This window comes from Pseudochaenichthys georgianus, chromosome 24 (genome assembly GCF_902827115.2).
Source record: "Pseudochaenichthys georgianus chromosome 24, fPseGeo1.2, whole genome shotgun sequence".
Classification (NCBI taxonomy): Eukaryota; Metazoa; Chordata; class Actinopteri; order Perciformes; family Channichthyidae; genus Pseudochaenichthys; species Pseudochaenichthys georgianus.
The window spans coordinates 31,267,425-31,288,538 of NC_047526.1; the positions used below are offsets into that span (position 1 = coordinate 31,267,425).

At 40.8% G+C, this 21,114-nt stretch overlaps 1 protein-coding gene and 1 non-coding gene across 2 annotated transcripts; both read left to right on the plus strand.

Annotated features, from left to right (window-relative positions):
* The first annotated feature begins 96 nt into the window (after nt 1-96).
* On the plus strand, nt 97-18,438 carry tmem214 (transmembrane protein 214). Its single transcript, XM_034075454.2, has 17 exons — nt 97-402; nt 6,800-6,993; nt 8,674-8,824; nt 8,965-9,099; nt 9,999-10,081; nt 10,241-10,346; nt 12,066-12,147; nt 12,451-12,552; nt 12,895-13,036; nt 14,145-14,236; nt 15,428-15,476; nt 15,638-15,745; nt 15,840-15,957; nt 16,430-16,526; nt 16,666-16,834; nt 16,930-17,081; nt 17,378-18,438. Exons 1-17 carry the CDS (start codon nt 243-245, stop codon nt 17,502-17,504), a joined length of 2,067 nt encoding a protein of 688 aa, XP_033931345.1. The 5' UTR covers nt 97-242; the 3' UTR covers nt 17,505-18,438.
* Nucleotides 18,439-20,031: 1,593 nt separating this feature from the next.
* On the plus strand, nt 20,032-20,119 carry trnay-gua (transfer RNA tyrosine (anticodon GUA)). Its single transcript is given in 2 exon segments — nt 20,032-20,068; nt 20,084-20,119. It is a non-coding gene; the product is annotated as a tRNA-Tyr (tRNA).
* Nucleotides 20,120-21,114: the final 995 nt, after the last annotated feature.

A 21,114-nucleotide genomic window follows, 5' to 3' on the forward strand; every position in this document is an offset into this window, starting at 1 on the left:
GATGAGAACCCTTTAATGAAATGTCGATTTTTTTTTTTCCGATATAAACGCAGACGTGTTTGAATGTGAATGCAACGGTTTAAACCGGTTTTTGAACGCATCACTCTGACGTCACGCCGACCAAAGAGACGTGGCAGGCGGAAGGTTAAATTGTCCGAGCTGTTTGAGTCGTCCTGTTTCATTCAGCAGGAGGAAGGAGTCGCATAACTTCAGAAAAACGACTCAGTATTAGGACTAAAAACATGGCTTCGAACAATGGCTCAGCTGGTAAATGGGAGGTGGTGAAGAAAGGGAAGAAAAATACAAGCGCAACCGGAGGAGGAGGCAAGAACCCGAGCGACAAGAAACCCGTAGCCGGTGGACGGAAAGCCCTGGGAGAATCTAACATCCTGGCATCCAGACGTAAGTGGCCTCAATAGCTGACCCATTTACCCCACAGAAGTATTTCAAATAAGACACAAAATGTGATACTAATGGAACTCAATAATCTCTTTCATATCCGTGCCTTAAAGGTTATGATAGTCATGGAAACGGGGTCTTAACGGTTATGATATTCATTGAAACGGTCTCTTAACGGTTACGATAGTCATGGAAACGACGTCTTAACGGTTATGATATTAGTAGAAACAGTCTCTTATCGGATATGATAGTCATATAAACGGTGTCTTAACGGTTATGATAGTCATGGAAGCGGGGGAGAATTAAAGGGATTTTCATAGCTGTCAACTGATTTGACCTGCTAGCTTTAGCATTAGCATCACGCAGTAAAGCTACTTCCTGCGTGCACAATTGTGTGTTGTGTAATTCTACCATTTAATGTGAGTGGCTGTATTTATAACTTCTCTGCTGACATAATCATTTTAAAAATAAAAGCTTACTGGCCTTTCTGGGCAATGTCGTTCTTTCACATAGAACCAGAAGGGATCAAAAGTGTTGCAGTTAGCTTGCTAGCAGTGTGTCAACAGGAGCAACGTCATCACTGAGGAGCTGCTTGTGGTAGCATATGTGGGACCTTTTGGTCTTTTTGCTGCTGTTACATTTTTGTAAAAGGTGCTGTTGTTGCGTCGTAATTCAACAGTGTAATGTCAGGCTAATGACTTGGGCATCCCCTTTTTTCCACTTAGCCTTAAGGAACAGCTGTCAGTGCTGAATCATCAATGTATTTTAGGATTTTTCAGGATACCCATTAGCTGATGCAGAACTACAGCTGCTTTTCCTTGGGGTTCACTCAAAAATAACTACATGATTGACAGTTTATTTGGTTTTTAAGACAAACAACAAACATATCATAATAATCTGTGATTAATAAGGTGTGGTGTTGTAATAAAGATATACATGACAGCCTGATAAGAGAAATCAGAGGGTTTTTTACTTTATTATTACATAATTTCTGAATTATAGGCTTGAATACACTTAGCTAAAGCATCAAATCCCTTGTATCCCCCTTTTTTAAAGGATTTGGATGGCAATATTCAGTTTTTTTTTAACAAAGAAAATATTTGATTAATCATGATAATATGTAACTTGTGTAAACACAGCCTGATATAATCCATTTCTTATTTATCATTACAAGTTTACCTGTTAATCAAAATGAAACTAAAACACTTGCCACAGGTCTAGAGCAGGGATCAAGACTGGATTAACAATTTGGTAAATTGGGGAACTGACCCTCAGTCCCAGAGATCCAGGGGCCCCAAAAGCCCAGCCTTACGTATGTAAATCAGTTTGAGACCACCACAAACAAAGCACAACATCAGCTGATGGTCGGCATGATGATCAGTTGAAAGAGGAGTCATGGGTGATTACCTGAAGCCCTGTCTTGATATAATCGAATCCATTTTGTGCTTAAAACATTGCAAATCTGTAAATGAATGTGTATTATAAATGAGCACACAGTAGACCTGGAGCCAGGACACACATGTTCAGAGAGTGGGAAGGAATGGGGTGGTTGAAAAGAGCTAATCAACTTATTTCTACACTTATAGAGCGCCGAAGTCCCTCCCTTTCCGGGGGACCTCCATGGGACCTTATTTCGGAAAAAGTATGTATTGAAGTCAATGGAGACGGAGAGAAAGATTATCTTTCGATCCCGTTTGAATTGTGCCACGAATTACACATATGATGTTTGTCAATTTAAAAGATAATTTTGCAAGTCAAAAAAAAAAATGTGTCGTAACACTTTGTTTTGTGTGAAAGCACTCAATGAACTACATCTCCCGTCTCGCACCACACACCAAGACGGCCGTCACGTTGAAACATTTCACTTCTTTCTCTCAGAATGAGGCGGAAAGTATTAAAAGAGGTGAAAATCACTCCAAGTCTGGGCACGTTGAGAGCTGTACATACACACAAGGGGAGTTAGTCGGTTCCTAAGAGCCAGCATGCGGGACTGGGATTCTGGGATTTCTAGTCTTTCTAGTTGCATATTTTTCATCGTCTTATATTTCAACAGTTTTACGACAAACTGTGACTTTTTTGACATGGAAATTATTTTTTAAGATTGAAAAACATCATGTGTAATTTGTGGCACAATTCAAACGGGTTCGAAATATATGTTTTCTCTCCCATTGACTTCAATACATACTTTTTCCAAAATAAGGTCCCATGGGTCGGAAGTAGATGGGCGGGACTTCGCCTCTCTATAACTACACTGTAGCTATGTACGAATGACAATCAAAGCCTTCACTGAGACACTTTACCGTGTGATGATTCAGTATGGCCTAATTCAAATGAAAAACCTTTGATGGATTGATAGTTTTTTATTCATTACATTCAGTAAACCTGGCAAACTGTCTGTATTTACCACACCCTCTCTTTGCAGCACATTTTAATCTTTTTTTCCACCGCTATTTGTTTACGCACCAGTTTTATCAGAGAATCAGCCGGTCCAAAGTCGGTCTGATCACAGTGACCGTGACCGGGTCAGTTTAAAGGTGATTTCACGGTTTTATTTCAAACAAATACATTTCTCTTTTTGGCTTTTAAATTCTTCAACGACTATAGTTCTTATCGTGAACTATCCTATAATGTCTAGTATTGACTTAGTGTAATCAAGCTAATACTTTTCTCAGAAACTAACCACGAGCTTTACCAGAAAGAAATAGCTAAATATTAGTTATTAAGATTCATTAACTTAAATGCCTACAACACTTACATGAGGCATGGGTAATATAGAGAAAGTAAAATATTCACAGACCAAATACCTAAATATTGCAACGGTTAACAAATATAAAATAAAAGTGAGATGACGTAACCAAGACTAGGAACATCACTCAGATAAGGCAGTCTAGGAACCTTGATTATTTACTCCATCTTCCCTCTTAATATTCTTTATCTCTCTAAATCTACCGGATTTATTGCAATGCATCAAACTTCCCCTTGAGAAGGTCATATTTACGACAGGTGATTTGAAACTTAGATTGAGCTTGTCACATCATGTCCAGACAAGTTCTAGGATGTCTGACCACAGCTCTAGTTTCAACCGAAGAGATTAAGTGCAGTCCAACACGTAGGTTTACAAGCCACATACTTTGAGGGGACCCTAACTTGAGAAGATGACAAAAACAGACGTCATTCAAACCGTTATTATTGGTTTATTAAATGTTATGTTTAGTTCAATTCATGTTATGCATAACCGTTACATAGAAGCATTTGTTGGCATGAAAGTCTCACCAACATATCCCCAAGATATTGAAGTGACTGTTATTTGGTATATCGATTGTTTTTGCTTTTATTTATGTCTAAATGTGTTTGTGTGTATATATATATATATATAGAATATACATATTTTTATAAATATTTCTGTAATCGGGATTGTGGGAAAGGGTATTTCGATCTCTCCGTCTGTACACACAAACTGAAAGATTGACAATAAAGTTGACTTTGAACACCTAATTAAACATGCAATCTGCAAGTAAAAACAAACGACACAAGCCTTGCTGTTGAGAAATATCTGAAAGGGGTTTGCTCGGTGTCTATATGTGAAGAATCCTGTCAGCTATTCTTCTGCTGGTGTGAAAATCCATTCCCAGTCCACCCACCCTGTGAGAGGGCCATGTTGGGTGCATCTACTCAGATTACACCCCAGCAGACCACGAAGACCGTCTGCTTACAGACACCAAAGCTGCCACCAAAATCCGCCCCTCGTTCACTCGGTTCACTCAAGCGCAAATATCAAATATCCTAATCGTTTTTTTAAAGGTTGCTTGAGGGGGGGGGGGTGAATGTGTCTGTCCGTCTTTGATGATGACTCAATGTAGACATGACGCTTGAAGAAATGGAAACCTTCTCTGATTTATGGCTCATAGAGGCTTTCATGGAAATGGTCATTGATTTGATGAATATATTGTCAACACCAAAACGTTGTTAAACGCTGTTCTTATTTAGTCTGGCTCAAAACCATTCATATAGAACAAAGCCGTTGAGTACTTTCAAAGGATCTCAAAACCACTTATTTCTTTCCCAACTTTGATTGGTCGTTTTTACATTTTTTTTAAGTACAGGAAATCAAGTAAAGAACGATAGTAAGTTGTCAGCAAAAAATAACATTATAGAGTGTGTGTGTGTGTGGTTTTGCATGTGACTGGTTTTGAGTAAGAAATTCTATAGCAAACAACCAATCTCACAGTTTCAACACACTGCTAAAATTATCATTTTTGAACGAACATTATATATTTTTTCCTTTTTTAAATACATAATATCACATAGTGTACATCTCATCAAGTACGGCTTCCAATTGAGGGAAATCAGTCCGTTGGCTAAAAGACGTTCATTAGCAAGGCAAGTTGACTGTGTCCTTCCAATTAAGATGATTGTACTCACAGTAGAGCGGCCTCAAGTATCTTTTATAGGGCAGAATCTCAAAGTTACTACTAAAGGAATCATTTGAAAGGAGATCATTATAGTCCTGGCCCTGCAATTGACTTGTAATTTAACTTGGGTCCGAGCACACATGTCTAAAGCTGTCATTTACATATTTTACCATTTCCCTGTCTTCAGTAGAGTGGCCTCATGTGTTCCCTTGGTTACTGTATGCAGCAGGTCCTCATGTCAGGAGCTGCTGCTGCTGCTGCTGGAAAGGATTGACTTCCTGACACGCGTATGGATTAGTGGTGCACGATAATTATCGGCCCGATAATTATCGGTCCGATATTAGGAATTATGACGTCATCCCGATAAACCCGATAACAGTATTAATAGCCCCGATAATATACAATATATTTTTTGGGTAAAAAAAAGAAAAAAAATACTGCGGTGTGGGTGGATTGGGATGAGGGGCGCTTGTTTTTCACTCGGCTCCTCCCGTTTTGCCAGTACTGTGGTATTAGTGGTCCAGCGCTCCCTAACTCATGCCTGGCTGTGACGTAAATGGCGTGAAGCCAGGACAGTAAACAAACATGTCGTCGGTAGTATGGGACTATTTCAAAGTTTCAGAGTTAGATAGTTCGCTTGCTATTTGTATTAACAAATGTAATGCAGAAGTTCCACGAGGAGGGAAGAAGGCAACGAGCTATAATACTTCCAACCTGATTGGTCACCTGAAACATCGCCATCGCTACGATGGTGTGTTAAAAGCGTACGAAGACGCCTGCGCTGCTAAACTAGCGGTGAATCCAAAGCCAGCTGCAAAGGCACCGGGGCTTTTCCCTATCGACGAGGCTTTTGAAAAAGGCAAGAAATTTGCCAGAGACGACCCCAGGGTTAGTTTTGTTCATAGTAGTAATGCTCATGTCCTTTGCTCACTACTAGTCTTTTTGTTACCACCAGGTGTGCAAAAACTACAGGTACATTTAATATATATATTATATTATTATCGGTCTTGAGAAGCAGGAAGTTATCGGTATCGGTTTCAAAAAACCAATATCTTGCATCCCTAGGATATTAGTTTTTAGTATTAATAGACGTGAACACCTTGGTCGGCTTACCTCATTACTCAGTCTTTCAGTACTTCCCTCACTGTTAAACTCTGGTAGTGCATACTAAGCAATCCAGACCGAACAACTGGCTGCAGTGTTCAGGGAAGTGAAAGGTGATCCTGCCTCAACATTTGAATAGGGAACTGAATCCAGGGTGTGATGAAACGCTGCGTCACAGCCCTGTGTTGTACCGACCAGATATAGATTTAGGTTTGTCAGCAGCCTGTACAGCTGAATGATCCGCGAACAACTGGTGAGCTCTGCCAACACCGACCGGAGTGTGTGGGTAGGTCTGACGGGGACTCCCGTGTGCAGCCGCGTGGCCGTAAATACTGTACATGTCTGTGCTGCGTGAGTTACTGTAGCATTGTTATGGAGCTTCATCTGAAGGTTCTGCAGACGATTTGTATACCCAGGATTGTGTTTGCTTAGTAGTCTAATATAGGCTTAAAATATTTAGTCTTTGCCAATTTATTAGACGGGTATATTGGTGTTGGTCAATCTCTCATAATGTGCTCACTTCAAGTGGAAGTTGTTTACAAATCGGGTCCTAAGTAACACACAGGGGAATACTTGAAGTGCTGCTGGCGCTTAACTCTATTCCTTCGTGGATTGTAATAAGTGTTGCATGAATTTCGTCCTGGATAATAACAGCGTATTATGCAAGTCATAGAGGGAGGGAGGACGCACTGAATGTGAGGGGAGGGAGCCACAGGCAGGGGATGGCCATGGTTTCATGGATTAACTTCATTATCAGGACAACGGTCGTATATAAAGAAACTGTTGGAGACCATAAAAAATGCTTTTACTGCATTTAAAAAAAACAAATCGAAGTAAAGAAGCACATATCTGCACGCGTCTTAGTTTCCCTTGTTTCTTTTCAGCTCCCCTGAAGATGTCCGAGACCATTTATGACAGTTTTGAGAAGATGGCAAAGAAACAGAACAAGGAGCAGGTTCCTCCACCAGCCGAGACGGAAAATAAGAAACCCTCCTCGAGTAAGCCACCCAGGAAACCCCAGCCCAGCAGCCCAGTCAGCCACGCAACGCGCAAGACCCTCGAGGAATCATTCAAAGCCGTGAGTAATGCACACACACTTCTTTACTATCTCATCCTGACAGCCTTTGAGACATTGAAGTGTAGCTTGTATAAAAACTTAAAAGCTGAAAATGTGTATTTCTTGCAGTTAAATGGAAGCAATTATTAAACTATTTTTAAAGATTCTGCTAAATATTCCCTGGTGAACGGTGCCTCATTAACGCCTCATTAACACCTGGTACCCTCAAAGGTCCAACTCTCTAATGATAATGTGCTAACGATGTTACAGCGGATAGCCGCCCGTAGAGTTTTGCAGATGAGTTAGGGCTGCTCAATTAATCGCAATTATGGCTTGCAACGATTACGAAAACAACGTAACCGAAATAATTTCAGTTGAATTATATTTAAAGTTCAGGGTAATCAACTGTTAAAAAAATACTGTTCAAACATTTTTTCTCCAATAAATGGATGTTTTCAAAGTAAATGGATAATCGTGTTTAATAATCGTGATATCAATTATAGACCCAAATAATCGAGATTCTGATTTTTGCCTTAATCGAGCAGCCCTAAGATGAGTGCTGTGTTGGAGTAGGGACAGGGAAAGTACCATTAGTTTCTGTTATTTAAAAATGCCATGTACGGGAGCTTTAGTCACGTGTTTCCATGAACCAACTGTCTTTCCACCTCCATCAAAAAAGAGGGAAGCATGACGATGCCGTAATTCACTGCTATCGTGTCCCCTCTTATAAATGATACTACGCTAACTATTTCACTGTAACTGCTTGTGGCTTCTAGCACACATCTTTGTATATGCAACTGTTTTTGCAATAATGCTCTTTTGCATAGAAAGCATTTCATCCTTTGAAGGTGCTTAGACACTTGTGTTTTTTGGTCTTATTTGTACAATTTTAGTGGCTACAAAAGCTGTAAATCCCCTCTGTGTGCTTTTTGCCTTAAAACTATGAGTTTTTAGAAAAACCTGATTATTTATCATCGCCACAATTTAGCTTTTCGTGACTGGACAGAATAAATGATGTTATTGACTTTGCAAAAGCTATAAATAACTCCATCCATACACGCACAATCAATGCTGCATTGTAGCATCTTCCAAGTTGAACATCACATGCTGAAACCCACTTTGCATAATGGACCGGTTGTTTCTAATAAGTGCATTCGACCAGGAAGACACAACCTTGAAGTAAACGGAATCATAAAGTACATCAGGTTTCATAGAGCCAAGCATTTCAAGTGCTACTCAACTGGCGATAGATAAGCCAGCCCTTTTATTAGTATATAAGTGCTTTGTTAGTAATCCTATCTCTCGAGGTGGAGTCGAAAGAGATGAGTTTTCAGTCTGCGCCGGAAGGTGTGTGAGCTTTCTGCTGTCCTGATGTCAATGGGAGCTCATTCCACCATCTTGGAGCCAGGATAGCAAACCCACATGTTTTTGCTGATGGGAACTTGGATCCCCCTCGCAGCGAGGGTGCAGCGAGCCGTTTGGTTGATGCAGAGCGGAGTGCACGTGCTGGGGTGTACGGTTTAACCATGTCCTGGATGTAGGAAGGGCCAGATCCATTCGCGGCATGGTACGCAAGTACCAGTGTCTTGAAGTGAATTCTAGCAGTTACCGGAAGCCAGTGAAGGGAGCGGAGGAGCGGAGTGGTGTGGGAACATTTAGGTGTACAGCCTTACATGTTTCTCTTCCTTGTTGTCTTTGTAGTTGGATGTTGCGGACCTCAAGCAGCAGTTGGCTCGCAGTCAAACTCTGTTCCCAGAAAACCCTTCAGTGTGGGTCAAAGACCTGGCAGGATACCTCAACCTCAATCTGACTGCTCCAGAGAGCGAGCCCACGCTCAGCAGCTACGCTCACGGTAGTAAAGATCAAATACACCGCACACTCAATATATCCCTTTAGGACTTATTTTGACTTGAGTTTATTCGTACTAAACAGTTTCTGCAGGACAATTCGAAATACTTGTATGAGTCCAACTTATTTTGTTTCTGTCCCCAGACTACCCATACTGCCTTGCAGGAAAAGAGCTGAAGGCTGTGATTAAAGCCCTCATCGGGCGCTGCAGTGACATTCTGCCAGATTTCTTGGACCACTGCGTTTATACGATGCTCAGGGATATGGACAGACAGTCAGGTGGGTCAAAGAGAAGTGGTTCGTGCTGTGGATCAAAACATACGTTATAACAGTTTAAAATACATACATGTCTCTCCTCTCTGCCGTCACTGCTGACAACGGGACGGTGATGTCATGTATAGTTATTTAGTTCACTCACATAATTGCAACATGACACCACAGCAGATCAAATGTATAATATGTAACAGTAACACGGACCTTGGCTGAAATTTAAATATATATAAAAATGTGCCCGACTGTTTTGGACGTAATATGGTCGGTGCATGTTAACATTAGCATAGCTGACACTCAGAGCTAGCCTGTACTGGAGAGCATGTGTGTGGAGAAGCAGGAAATAAAAAGGAACTCACCAGTAGCTGGCGGGTCCCTCGTGAGCTCAGACCCTTCCTTTTTAATTTTTTATCAATTTTTAATTTTTTTTAAAGCTTTATTCCCCAAATCAGCAATTTAGAAACAGGAAGTGAAATAGAGGGATATGAGGCATGGCTAGAACGGGTGATCTGCTTGGTATTTTGAGCAAAACACTTCATAGACATGTTTTTTATATATTTTTATATATCTGAGGCCTATGCTGTTGCCTGAAAATAGCATGATTGGTGACCTTTAAATAATCACAATTTGATTACGTTTTTCATCCTGATTTGATCAATTGGGTTACATTTTTCTATATTTAGTCTCAGTCCTGTGTTAAAACTTTATGGTAGTTTCATTCAATAAGAACTGTTGAAAAAGGCCAATAACATGGTCGATTCATAGTTTATGCTTGTGTGTATATATATATATATATATATATATATATATATATATATATATATATATATATATATATATATACATATACAGCACCAGGGTCACCGTTACAGAACTGACAAGAAACGCCTTTGTCTCTTTGTCTGCAGGAGAACCTCTTCATGGCTACAGAGTTTGCATCCAGGTGATCCTGCAGGACAAACCCAGGATGGCGACACAAAACCTGCCAGAGGTGAGTGTGTGTCCTTCAGTCCATTGCTCTAAAACAACTTTAATGAAGTAAAAGTACAAATAAAACAATTGCTTTCCCTTCTGAAACTCGTCGATTGTACTGGGGATTTCTTTGCGATATAATGTTGAACTTTCTCTTGTTCTTGTCGGCCCTGTCTAGTATTTGGAGTTACTGCGATCCGTTCAGAATCGTCCAGTGAAGTGTTTGACCATCATGTGGGCTCTTGGCCAAGCTGGATTTTACGACCTCAGTCAGGGACTAAGAGGTAACCCACAACTCACACACATTTACACACTCTCCCTCTCTCTCTCTCCCTCTCTCTCACACACATTCACACTCCTTTAAATATCTAGATTCTAGATAGTGTTTCCACATCATGTCCACTCCATTAGTCCCAGCCTGTGTCTCCCCTTTCTCCCACTTTCCCAACTAAATGTGCTGACATCAATTCTGTGTTCCAATGACATGTCACTTGTTGGACGCTTTTATCCAAATGAAGCAACCGTGCACATTTAGAGCAGCAACACGTCCACTGACGGACCTCTGTGAGCTCAAACTCTGGGCCCGGTCTTTACTGACTCCAAGATGTGGGTGGCAGAGAGTGGGAGGGCAAATATTCTTTAAAGATTATATAACAACCTCCTTCTGCAAAATAAAATGACTGAGTACATTTCGATTTACCCGAGGCAAGAAAAGACAAGCGCTGTCGACTCAAGTTTACTTGGGTTCAAGTACAAAATGTCCCTCGTGTTATCTTGATCTTATATAACTAATTGAATAGCCTGGCTAAAATGTGATGGATGACTATATTCGGCAACACTTTAATCTTGTTTAAGCAACCCAAGATGTTCCTGTCTGAGCCCCACACCAGAGGTCGCGTTAACCGAATATATTCCGTCTATGACAGATTTTTTTTAACAATGACGGACAAATCTGAAAGCAGTCCGTCATTTTGACAGATTAGAACAAACTCGGAACAGCGCCAAAGTTTCCCCGCAGCGAGGCTCCGGTGTTATGCCGTGTTATGCATGCCCTCCAAAAAGGAAATTATACCGTTTCCAAACCTAACTGTGCCGTAGCCTACAGATCATTGAAATGTCTGAGTTTTGGCTTTACGCTGTGCACGCTCCCGCGAGGTGCAGCAGCCATGCATAACACGACGCATGTGAACTGTCCTTCCCACCCCCCGTTGACAGTTCACGAGCATGCTTCCCCCCCGTCAGAGTTGTGTGAAGGCCGACGGGTAATTCTGGATTTTGACGGAAGTTTTACGATCCTGCCAGTGACGGGCAGCGAAAAAGTCTAGCGCAACCTCTGCCCCACACTGAACTGATCAGAGGTCGCGTTAACCGAATATATTCCGTCTATGACGGAATTCTTTTGACAATGATGGAAAAATCTGAAAGCAGTCCGTCATTTTGACGGATTAGAACAAACTCAGAACAGCGCCAAAGTGTCCCCGCAGCGAGGCTCCAGACCTAACTATGCCGTACAAATCATTGGACTCCCGCGAGGTGCAGTGGGCATGCACAACACAGCATAAAACCGGCGCAAATCCCCCCCCCCCCCCCCCCCCGTTGACAGTTCACGAGCGTGCTCTTCCGCCCCCGTCAGTGTACAGACCAACGGGTAATAATGGATTTTTACGATCCTGTCCGTCAAAATGACGGGCAGCGAAAAAGTCTAGCGCAACCTCTGGACCTGATATTGAAATATTTCCAGTGGGATATGCAATAAAGTAGGCAACATTAGCTCTTATAATAGCGACAGTAAATGTCACGAGATATCGATTACAGCGGAGTGTATTTAAAGTTACAGACGTGTGACTTGATGATATATTTTCCTTTCATAAGATAAAAGTGCCATGTTTTTCTCCTGCTCCTGGCTTTTTAAAATCGAAGTCCGAAAAGGCAGGCTGTTGACACGTTTAAGGCAGGAACTTAAAGGCCCTGTGATTAATGAACTTCGTTATTGTGTGTTTCAGTGTGGCTGGGCATCATGCTTCCTGTGCTCGGAGTGAAGTCCTTGTCTTCATATGCCATCGCATATCTGGAGAGACTTCTCCTGTAAGTCTTCCTCACACATATATTGCTAATTTATTAGATTTTCCCCTAGGTCATGTCAAATACAACAAACACCTTTTATTTTTATTACACTAAGCTACAATTAAAATGTTAAGTGCGACAACCAAATATATTCTTTCTTGGGTAAAATGTAAATTACTGTTTGACTTTACTTTCAATGCCCTTTGCATTTACTACGGATTCTTTAGGCTTTTAACAGTTTAGGTATACTTGCTTTTAATGTGTGACTAAATTAATCCATGCCATTACATCTAAATGTGTGCTAATTGTTCTCTTTCTCCCCAGACTTCATGCCAACCTGACAAAGGGATTTGGCATCATGGGGCCCAAAGAGTTCTTTCCTTTACTGGATTTCGCCTTCATGCCCAAGAACGCCCTGTCATCAGGGTAAATGTAACGCAATGCAAGCAATGAAACCCAGTCACATCATTTTCACATTTACAGATGGTTGTGAATTATCCTTGATGCCTAGCCTCAAATACTTAATCAAACAACCACAATGCTATCTTTGGAGAAAATGCCATTGCTCTCGTTACTTATCCCATTAGGCCATTATCCCATCAGTTTCCACCTGAATAGTTACCATTCATATCTCCATTACACGGGTGACATCCATCTCAAATGACGGGTACATTTGAATGTGTCATCAATAGCTTGGTTGTTGTTTTTCTGACAGTGACTGTTTTCGATTTAAAAAGTGATAAAGTAACATGTTTTGTTTGTGTTCAGTCTGCAGGATCAGCTGAGGCGTCTGTACCCTCGACTCAAGGCCCTCGCATTCGGAGCCAAACCCGAGAGCACATTACACACATACCTGCCGTCATTTCTGTCCAGAGCCACACCACACTGCCCAGATGATATGAAGAGAGAGGTAACACACTCACTCACTCACTCACTCACTCACTCACTCACTCACTCACTCACTCACTCACTCACTCACTCACTCACTCACTCACTCACTCACTCACTCACACACACACACACACACACACACACACACACACAGATCTTCTGCTACAGTAGTCTGAGGGTGCTTTAGTTCAGTGCTGTAGCATAAATCCATGTTGTTAGTATAATAGTATAATTATGGTGACATGTGTCAAAAAAAGTCAAGATAACATCTGCAAATGGCTCAGCTTGTAATTACTCTGAAAAAATTATTTTAAAAATGAAAATGTGTGTAACCACTCGGACTGTATCCGAATATTCGGTCGTTGGCCCACTATTCGTTTTTCAATTTCGTTATTCGGATATTCTTTTTTTTTGGCAGCCGCATCTCCAATATCAACGTAAGAGCTTGTGCCTCTTCGGGGGGTGCTAACACTTAACCATAAACGTTATCCTTTACTTTCTCCGTCTTTATATGTAGGCCTAGATATGACTTTTCTCCGTTAATCTCCGGTCCTTTTGTCCATCACGTTGTTTCCATAGCAACAACAACTTCCTGTCAACAGCGCTAACTCTCCTTCAAAATAAAAGCATGTCCATACAAAATAGGAAGCCAAGCCAAATTACACTTAAGACATAACTGCAACGAAAGTAACAAACACAATATTCTTTTCAATTTCAAAGAACACAAATTGGGTTATTTACATTAACAAATAACTATAAAACAACAATACTGTAGAATAACAAAATGAATGCCTTGAATAAACCGAAATACACGTGTTGAAGCTCGCGCCAAATATCCGAATATTCGCTGCTGATTTAATACCGAATATCCGGAGCCCGAAAAAAGGTATTCGGGACAGTAGTAACCACACGTCAGCAACTCCAAGCCACTTTTAAAATGTTCTTTGGATTTCTGTTTCTCTGATCTCTCTGTTTAAAAAATCAATGAATAAAATCAGTCTAAACTAATATCGATTCTTAAAACATATTTTAGAGTAGGGTGTGATCTTGAGCTGTTTTCTGGAAGTTGAATATCACATCCTCCAGAGTTAAAGTTCTCTTTCTGTCTCTGTTGTGTTTCTCTGCAGCTGCTCGGCAGTATGACCGAGTGTTTGTGTGTGGATGTCCAGAGTCTGGGAGTGTGGAGGCAGCTCTACACCAAACACTTACCCCAGTCCAGGTGAGTCATTGAACATGAGAAATAGGGGTGCAACAACTAATCGATTAAAATCGATGACCAAATTAGTTGCCAACTAATCCAGTCGTCGATTCGTTGGTGACGTCATCGCGTGTGTTTTACATGCCGTTAAGTTCCAACGTTATCGGTCTTTTTATCGGTACAGGAGACATTTAAAATATGTCATATGTATTATTGCTACATAAACATTATATCGCAGTCTTAGTGTCGCCAACTTGTTTCTAATACGCAATAAAACTACAAAATGCGTCTATGATGTATTAATCTCTCTCTCCCTGTCTGTGTGCGAAGGGGCGGGGCAGTTTACACACACGCTCTGCAACATGCATGCAACACACACACAGTAGATGGCGGAGAGAACTAAGCGCTCCGAGGTGTGGTTAAACTTTACCCGTCTCGATGTGGCCAATGCTCGTTGCCTAAAGCGCAATAAGAGTTCAGCATGTCAGGGCGGTAACACGAGCAGTTTGTCTAAACATTTATTAAAAGTGCTCCACATCCAGGCGGAGGAATGTCTTTCTAGTAGCTCTGTAGCCCCGTCCATGAGTAACGTTTCCACGTCAGGCGTTATGTATGCCAGCAGCAACACACGCAGTTAACTCCATTATACAAACATGGGTTTATGATTAGAGGTAACTGAGATATTTAGTTTGTTAAAGTTTCAGCTATTCTGTTTACAGTTCTGTCATCAGATTATTTAATAAAACACTGTTGTTTCTTTTGATGTGAAATAATATTTATTTAATTTAAATAAAAATCAATGTTAATTTTGTTCACAATTTGTTTAGTTAATTTAATAATATATGTATTTTTGAATCAAGTATTCATCTTTATTGTTAGTTTCCACATGCCTAAAACAACCTCAAGCTAAGTCTACAAGTTGATGGCTAAATCAGAGCGTTTGAGAAATTGTGCAAGGCGTACAGTAATAGTCCGAATAGTCGATTAACCGTTTCATTAATGGATTATCAAATTAGTCATTTGTTGCAGCCCTAATGAGAAATAGAAAGAAAACACAAAATGAAGACGCTCTGTGGCGAAAGCATATTAACCTATACGATTTTTAAAGTACCAAATAAAAAAGACCTTTTGAAATTGACATTTGTGAATTTCAGCCTTTTAAAATACTGATAGATAAGGCTGACTGTTTGTTCTTCTTTCTTTTTTCTCCAGTCTTCTGTTGAACCATCTAGGGAAGTCCTGGAAAATCCTGCCACCAAAGGTACGACTCCTCCTGCCACACATCTCCATGGAGATAGTTTAATTGGAGCGTTATGGCATGTTTCCATTTTGAGAACATTATCAGTCCGGCTCGAAATGAAGAAAGCATCTTCTGGAAAACTCTCCTTTATGATATCTTTGTGCTTTCGTCACTATCCTTAGCTCCGGAACAACCTTGAAGAAACGATCCAGTCCTTCAGAGTGACCAATGAGGAGATGAAGGACACCGTTGAATGCCAGGAGCTTCAGGACTGCAATAACCTGTGCCAGGTGAGACAGACTGACCCGTGTAACCTGAATTAAGCTACAACAATACAAGGTAGCTAACTAATGGAGGATTATATTTGTTTCCTCGTGTCTCCAGAACCTGCAGGTGAAGATGCGCGGGCGTGGGTTCCCCTGGTCCAAAATGTTCATGGTTCTGCTCGTGTTTGCCGCCGGCTTCATCGCACACGACATCAGATCCCATGGCTCCTTCGCAGGTCAGTCTTCTTGAGTTTATGGTTATTTTTATATATCGGAGCGTGCACAAATGGAACCATTGTCTTTTCATCGGCCCTGAATCTGTCCGTTTGTAGCTAATCTAAAATACTGGACCCATCAACCCTAACCTGATGCTTTTATTTATGCTTTAGGTCATTACATTGCATTTAGCTGACGCTTTTATCCAAAGCGACTTACAATAAGTGCATTCGACCAAGAAGACACAAACTAGAAGAAAACAGAATCATAAAGTACATCAGGTTTCATAGAGCCAAACATTTCAAGTGCTACTCAACATGCAGGTAGACCAGCCAGGAGGGAGCTGCAGTAGTCTAGGCGTGAGGTGACGAGAGCCTGGACCAGAACCTGCGTGGCTCTCTGGCTCAGCTGGGACGCATCCTCCTGATGTTGTAAAGTGTTAATATTTCCTTCCTGTTTTTGAGGTCTTACGATGCGTGTTGTGTGTTTCAGAATCCACCACAGCCTTGCATCTGCGCAACTCAGGGGTCACAGCCGTATCTCAGCAGGCCTTGAGCAAAATAAAAGTGTACTCATCACAGGGCTTCAGGTACGACCTCACGCTCTTACATGCTTATGTCATAACGTGTGTGAGTAAAGCAAGCATTAGACCAACATGTCTGTAACTCTTCCCTCCCACAAACTAATTGTCGTCATTTGACTTGATGTTTTTACTTGGTGTTCTGTAGCTGGTTGGAGACCAACACTCCTCATTATTACTCCGAGTGTGCTCGGGTGTTGGGGCCGCTGATGGACCAAGGCATGGAAAAGACAAAAACAGCAGCCATCTTTATCTCTGAAAACACAACACAGTTTATTCTCTGGGTCAAAGAAAAGACGCCACAGGCCATCGATTGGGTAAGGCTGGAAAACTGTCCCTCCATATTTACCTCTTTGAATCCGAAGAGTTGTAAACGGTTGTATCGTATTTATTGAACTTGTGTGCTCCTCAGGTGATCACCAACACTCCCGACAGCGTGTTCACGGCGTTGGCGTATCTGAAGGAGCTGCTCCTCTCGCTCCATCAGAAGTGCATTCTGCCCGCGCTGGCTTTCATTTCTGAACTGCTACAGCGAGCGTGGACAAAGCTACAAGAGTCCTGCAAGTCAGTAACTTAAGAGCTTCTTTTCACATTTAATTAAAATGGCAGCTTCATCTCCAAATCCAAGCCTTACTTCACCCACTGTATGTTTTTGAAAATACTTTAAAATGGCGGTCTAAGTGAGCAATACTTCTTTAATTGAAGAGATGAAAGTGGCGATGAGGTCTTAAAATGTACGGAAGGGGTCTTAAAAGGAATTACATTTGACTTCAGGATTCCTGCTACACCCTGTCAGTGCACGTCGGTTAGTTGAAGGACTAACCCTCAAGCATTCCTTCCTGTTCTCTTCTCTCCTGCAGCGGCGAGGTTTCCGTCTCATGTCTGCAGGGCCACGCTCTGTCCTTCACCAACTCCACGTGGCAGCTGCTGCAACACACCACCTCGGCCATCAAGGCGTGGGCTCATGAGCTGCTGACGCGAGCGTGATGACTTCCCAGACACAAAATACACACATGAAGTTATGTACACACACTGACCCAAAATGAGGCTGCCTCTCAAGCCGTGACTGGACACTGTGGGGTCAGACAAACAAACTCTCACTCAAAAGGACTCTTCCATCTTGTTTTGACTACATTTTTAAATCAGTTTGATGTTGTATAATATTTTTTTCTACCAATCGTTATGTCACTGCTGGACGCAGAGGTCTTATCTCTCTCTCTCTGCTTCTCTGTCTCTTTCTCTCTCCCTGTGTTTTCTACTGCAAATTTCAGCTGTTGCGTTAACCTTTTAGGTTAAACAGATTGTGTAATTTATGAAAAAAAATGTAGGTTTGTAGATGATTTATAACCCATTTTTATTTAAAGATATATAAAAAAGTATTATGTAAAAAAACTTGGAAACGAGCAGGGAACCCAAAAAGATATTCCAGACTTCTCGAAGCTGCTGCAAGCCTCATCACATATTATTGTCTGAGTCTGGGGTCAGTCAGCCCTTCAACAAACCTGAAAGTCTGTCCAATATGTAACGCAAAACATGTTCTGGGTAAAGGTCATATAAGTCAAGAAGAATAAGAAGAAGTCTCCCTGCTGTCTTGTCTGTCCTGCACATCTTCTCGTTGCTGCTTCGTCCTCTTTCTGCTGTTTCACTCGCCATCTGCAAAAAGCAGTGTACTCATACTTGAAGGCTGATGATATTATGTGTGTGTGTGTTTGTGTGGATCAACAAGCTTGTTCTAAATAACGGGATCATGTTAAAACCCGTGCCAACGTCTGCCCCGTACGGCAGGCTCTCACTTAAGAATAAGCCTAACATTTCTAACCAGCTCATTCACTAACCCTTAGCAAGATGTTTGGATGGATATGGCAATGACTAACGTCTTACTTAGTAATGTAAATGATTTATAATAAAGACTTCAACCTCACTGTGTGTTTTATTGGTTTCTCTCAAGCGAAGTCTCTGATTGTATCCCTTCAATGTTATACAGCATTATTCTAAAATGGACCAGTTTGCATAATCTGTATTTTTCCCTTTGGTGACTTTTAAATGCTAATACTCTTATTTAAAGGGGACCTATCATGCAAAATGCACTTTTTGATGTCTTTTATACATATGTGTGCGGGGAACTCGCGCAGTGTCAGAAAATAAAACCCTCTCTTTTCCTCCGTATCTAAATCTCTAAAAACGGGCTACAACGGAGCTGATGCAGATTTGCGTCCAATATGATGTAATATCTGAAATGTGGACCCACGGCCCGATCAGAAACGTTGCTATCAGAAACAATGCCCGACTGTTTTGGACGTAACATGGTCGGTGTTTACATTAGCATCGCTAACACTCGGAGCTAACCTGTGCTGGAGAGAGCATGTGTGTGAAGAAGCAGGAAGTAGAAAGGAACTCACCTTGTGGTATAACCGGCATAAGAGAAAGCCTTTGAGCTCCAAACTGTTTCAGATCCTTGATAATCCATGATATGGCGTTTCATCACGGCAGCATTTAGTTTAGACGGTAGCTGCCGAGTCCCTCCTTTCTTTTAAAGCTTTATACCCAAAATCAGCACGTTTGAAACAGGAAGTGAAATAGAGGGATATGAGTTATGGCTGGAATGGGTGATCCGTTTGGTATTTTAAGCAAAACACTTCATAGACATGTTTTTTATATATTTTTAAAAAATGTATATATCCGAGACCTATGCTATTGCCTAAAAATAGCATGATAGGAATCAGAAAGATTTCTTTACATTTCATTTTTTTTTATTGTTCCTTTTCAACAAAAGAGGACATTCCCTGACTCACAAAAAAAATTATGAATAGATATGACATTTTGTTCAAATAAAAACTATAATAAACATTTGACATATTACAGATTCTCACCACAATGTCAAGATGTAGGTCACAGGAAACTGGAATGCGTGTAAAGTCTGCAGCTCTGGGCTCCACGCTGTCTCAATTAATCCACACTGTGAATATGAGACGGGAAAAATGAGTTTAATAAATGCGTTCAGACAATAAGAAAATAAAAGGGTAACTTTTAAGAGTTCCTTTAGATTGACAATATTAATATTGTATTCCTAATATCTCACGTATGGTATGAAGGTTTCATTTAAAAGTAGAATAGGCACCTTAAAATAAAAACGGGTCTTTCAGTACATTTTGTTAATTTTACTTTTGAATTATTTGGCTAAAGTCAATGGCTGGTACTCCGTCCTCCCCCCTCCCATGTAGGGGCCATGAATCTGGGCTAGGATCAAGTAAAGAAGATGGGCAATATTGAGTGCAAAGAAATAATGATTTAACGAGAATCCAGGGGGGAAATGTTAGCATCACACACCACAAATAGGCTATAGTGATCCGTTCAAGCTGGCGGACAGCAACTACATCAAATAACTTTGTCATTGACGATATACATTTAGTATTATTGATTAATTCCTGTATTTATTCTTATGTTTTGTTCCGTCTTCCATAGTTTTATTCTGAAACCAGGAAAATTATGTCGTTTTGGTGTCATCACGTCAGCCCCTTCGATAGCTCAGTTGGTAGAGCGGAGGACTGTAGAGTTGATCGCAAGATATCCTTAGGTCGCTGGTTCAATTCCGGCTCGAAGGAGGTACCTTTTTAATTTTTCGTTAACTTGAAAAAATACGCCACCGAGAAAGTTAAATAAGCAGAATACGGTACTGCTAGCAAGTTAACTAAACACCTGTTAGCTAGCTTCTCCACCTTTTAAAATTAGCCTGATTCCCGTGTCAATCACAACAAATAGTGTCTTTAGAGATGCCACGTTTATTGTGTTTTATGACGCTTACATTTACGATAACATCTATATTTAAATTGTGCTTTAAACACGTTTAGCTAAAGTTACTATTCTGACGATCCTGCCAGGTAACATGCTTTTTACTCTTTAACCAAAGCACGTTTTCCTTTCAGCTTAATCGTATATTCTACCTATATTCCGCATCTAATGAATGACTCTGCTACTGAAGAGGTATTGTATATTATTTTACTATTCTATGAACTATTCTACTTCACAAATCTTAAGGATAACATTTGCTTTTCTATTAATTTCTGTAGTATAAAATGGACCGAAATCATTGAAGCAATGCATCACGGGGGATTAGCTCAAATGGTAGAGCGCTCGCTTAGCATGCGAGAAGTAGCGGGATCGATGCCCGCATCCTCCAGATCATTTTTTCTCAACTGACTTACAAATAGCTTTTCTAATGATGTACTTGACTAACTACATTTTATACTACGGGTTGCCGCAAAAACTGTCAATAGAAAGATAATTAAAACGGAACTTAAACCAGAAACACATGACCCAGCTGACATCGTTTTCTGGAGACTCTTCAGTTCAAAGCCATGATGATTTATCTGCAGACGGTGAGTAACTAGTCTTATTTATAACTGTTTTAGTGTTGGGGTAATAATGTTTAATAAATATACAAGTAATATACCATTTAACTTGTACTTTAAGGGTGTTTTTTATGTTAACATCTGTGATTTTAAAGTTACGTCACTGGTCTAAGGGCAGCACGGGGGATTAGCTCAAATGGTAGAGCGCTCGCTTAGCATGCGAGAAGTAGCGGGATCGATGCCCGCAT

Excerpts from the sequence above, each read along its gene's own strand:
- tmem214 (XM_034075454.2), top strand. The coding sequence starts at position 243 with ATGGCTTCGAACAATGGCTCAGCTGGTAAATGGGAGGTGGTGAAGAAA. Across the intron at positions 15,958-16,429 it reads ATCCCATGGCTCCTTCGCAG|AATCCACCACAGCCTTGCAT; the intron begins GTCAGTCTTCTT and ends TGTGTGTTTCAG. Across the intron at positions 16,527-16,665 it reads TACTCATCACAGGGCTTCAG|CTGGTTGGAGACCAACACTC; the intron begins GTACGACCTCAC and ends GGTGTTCTGTAG.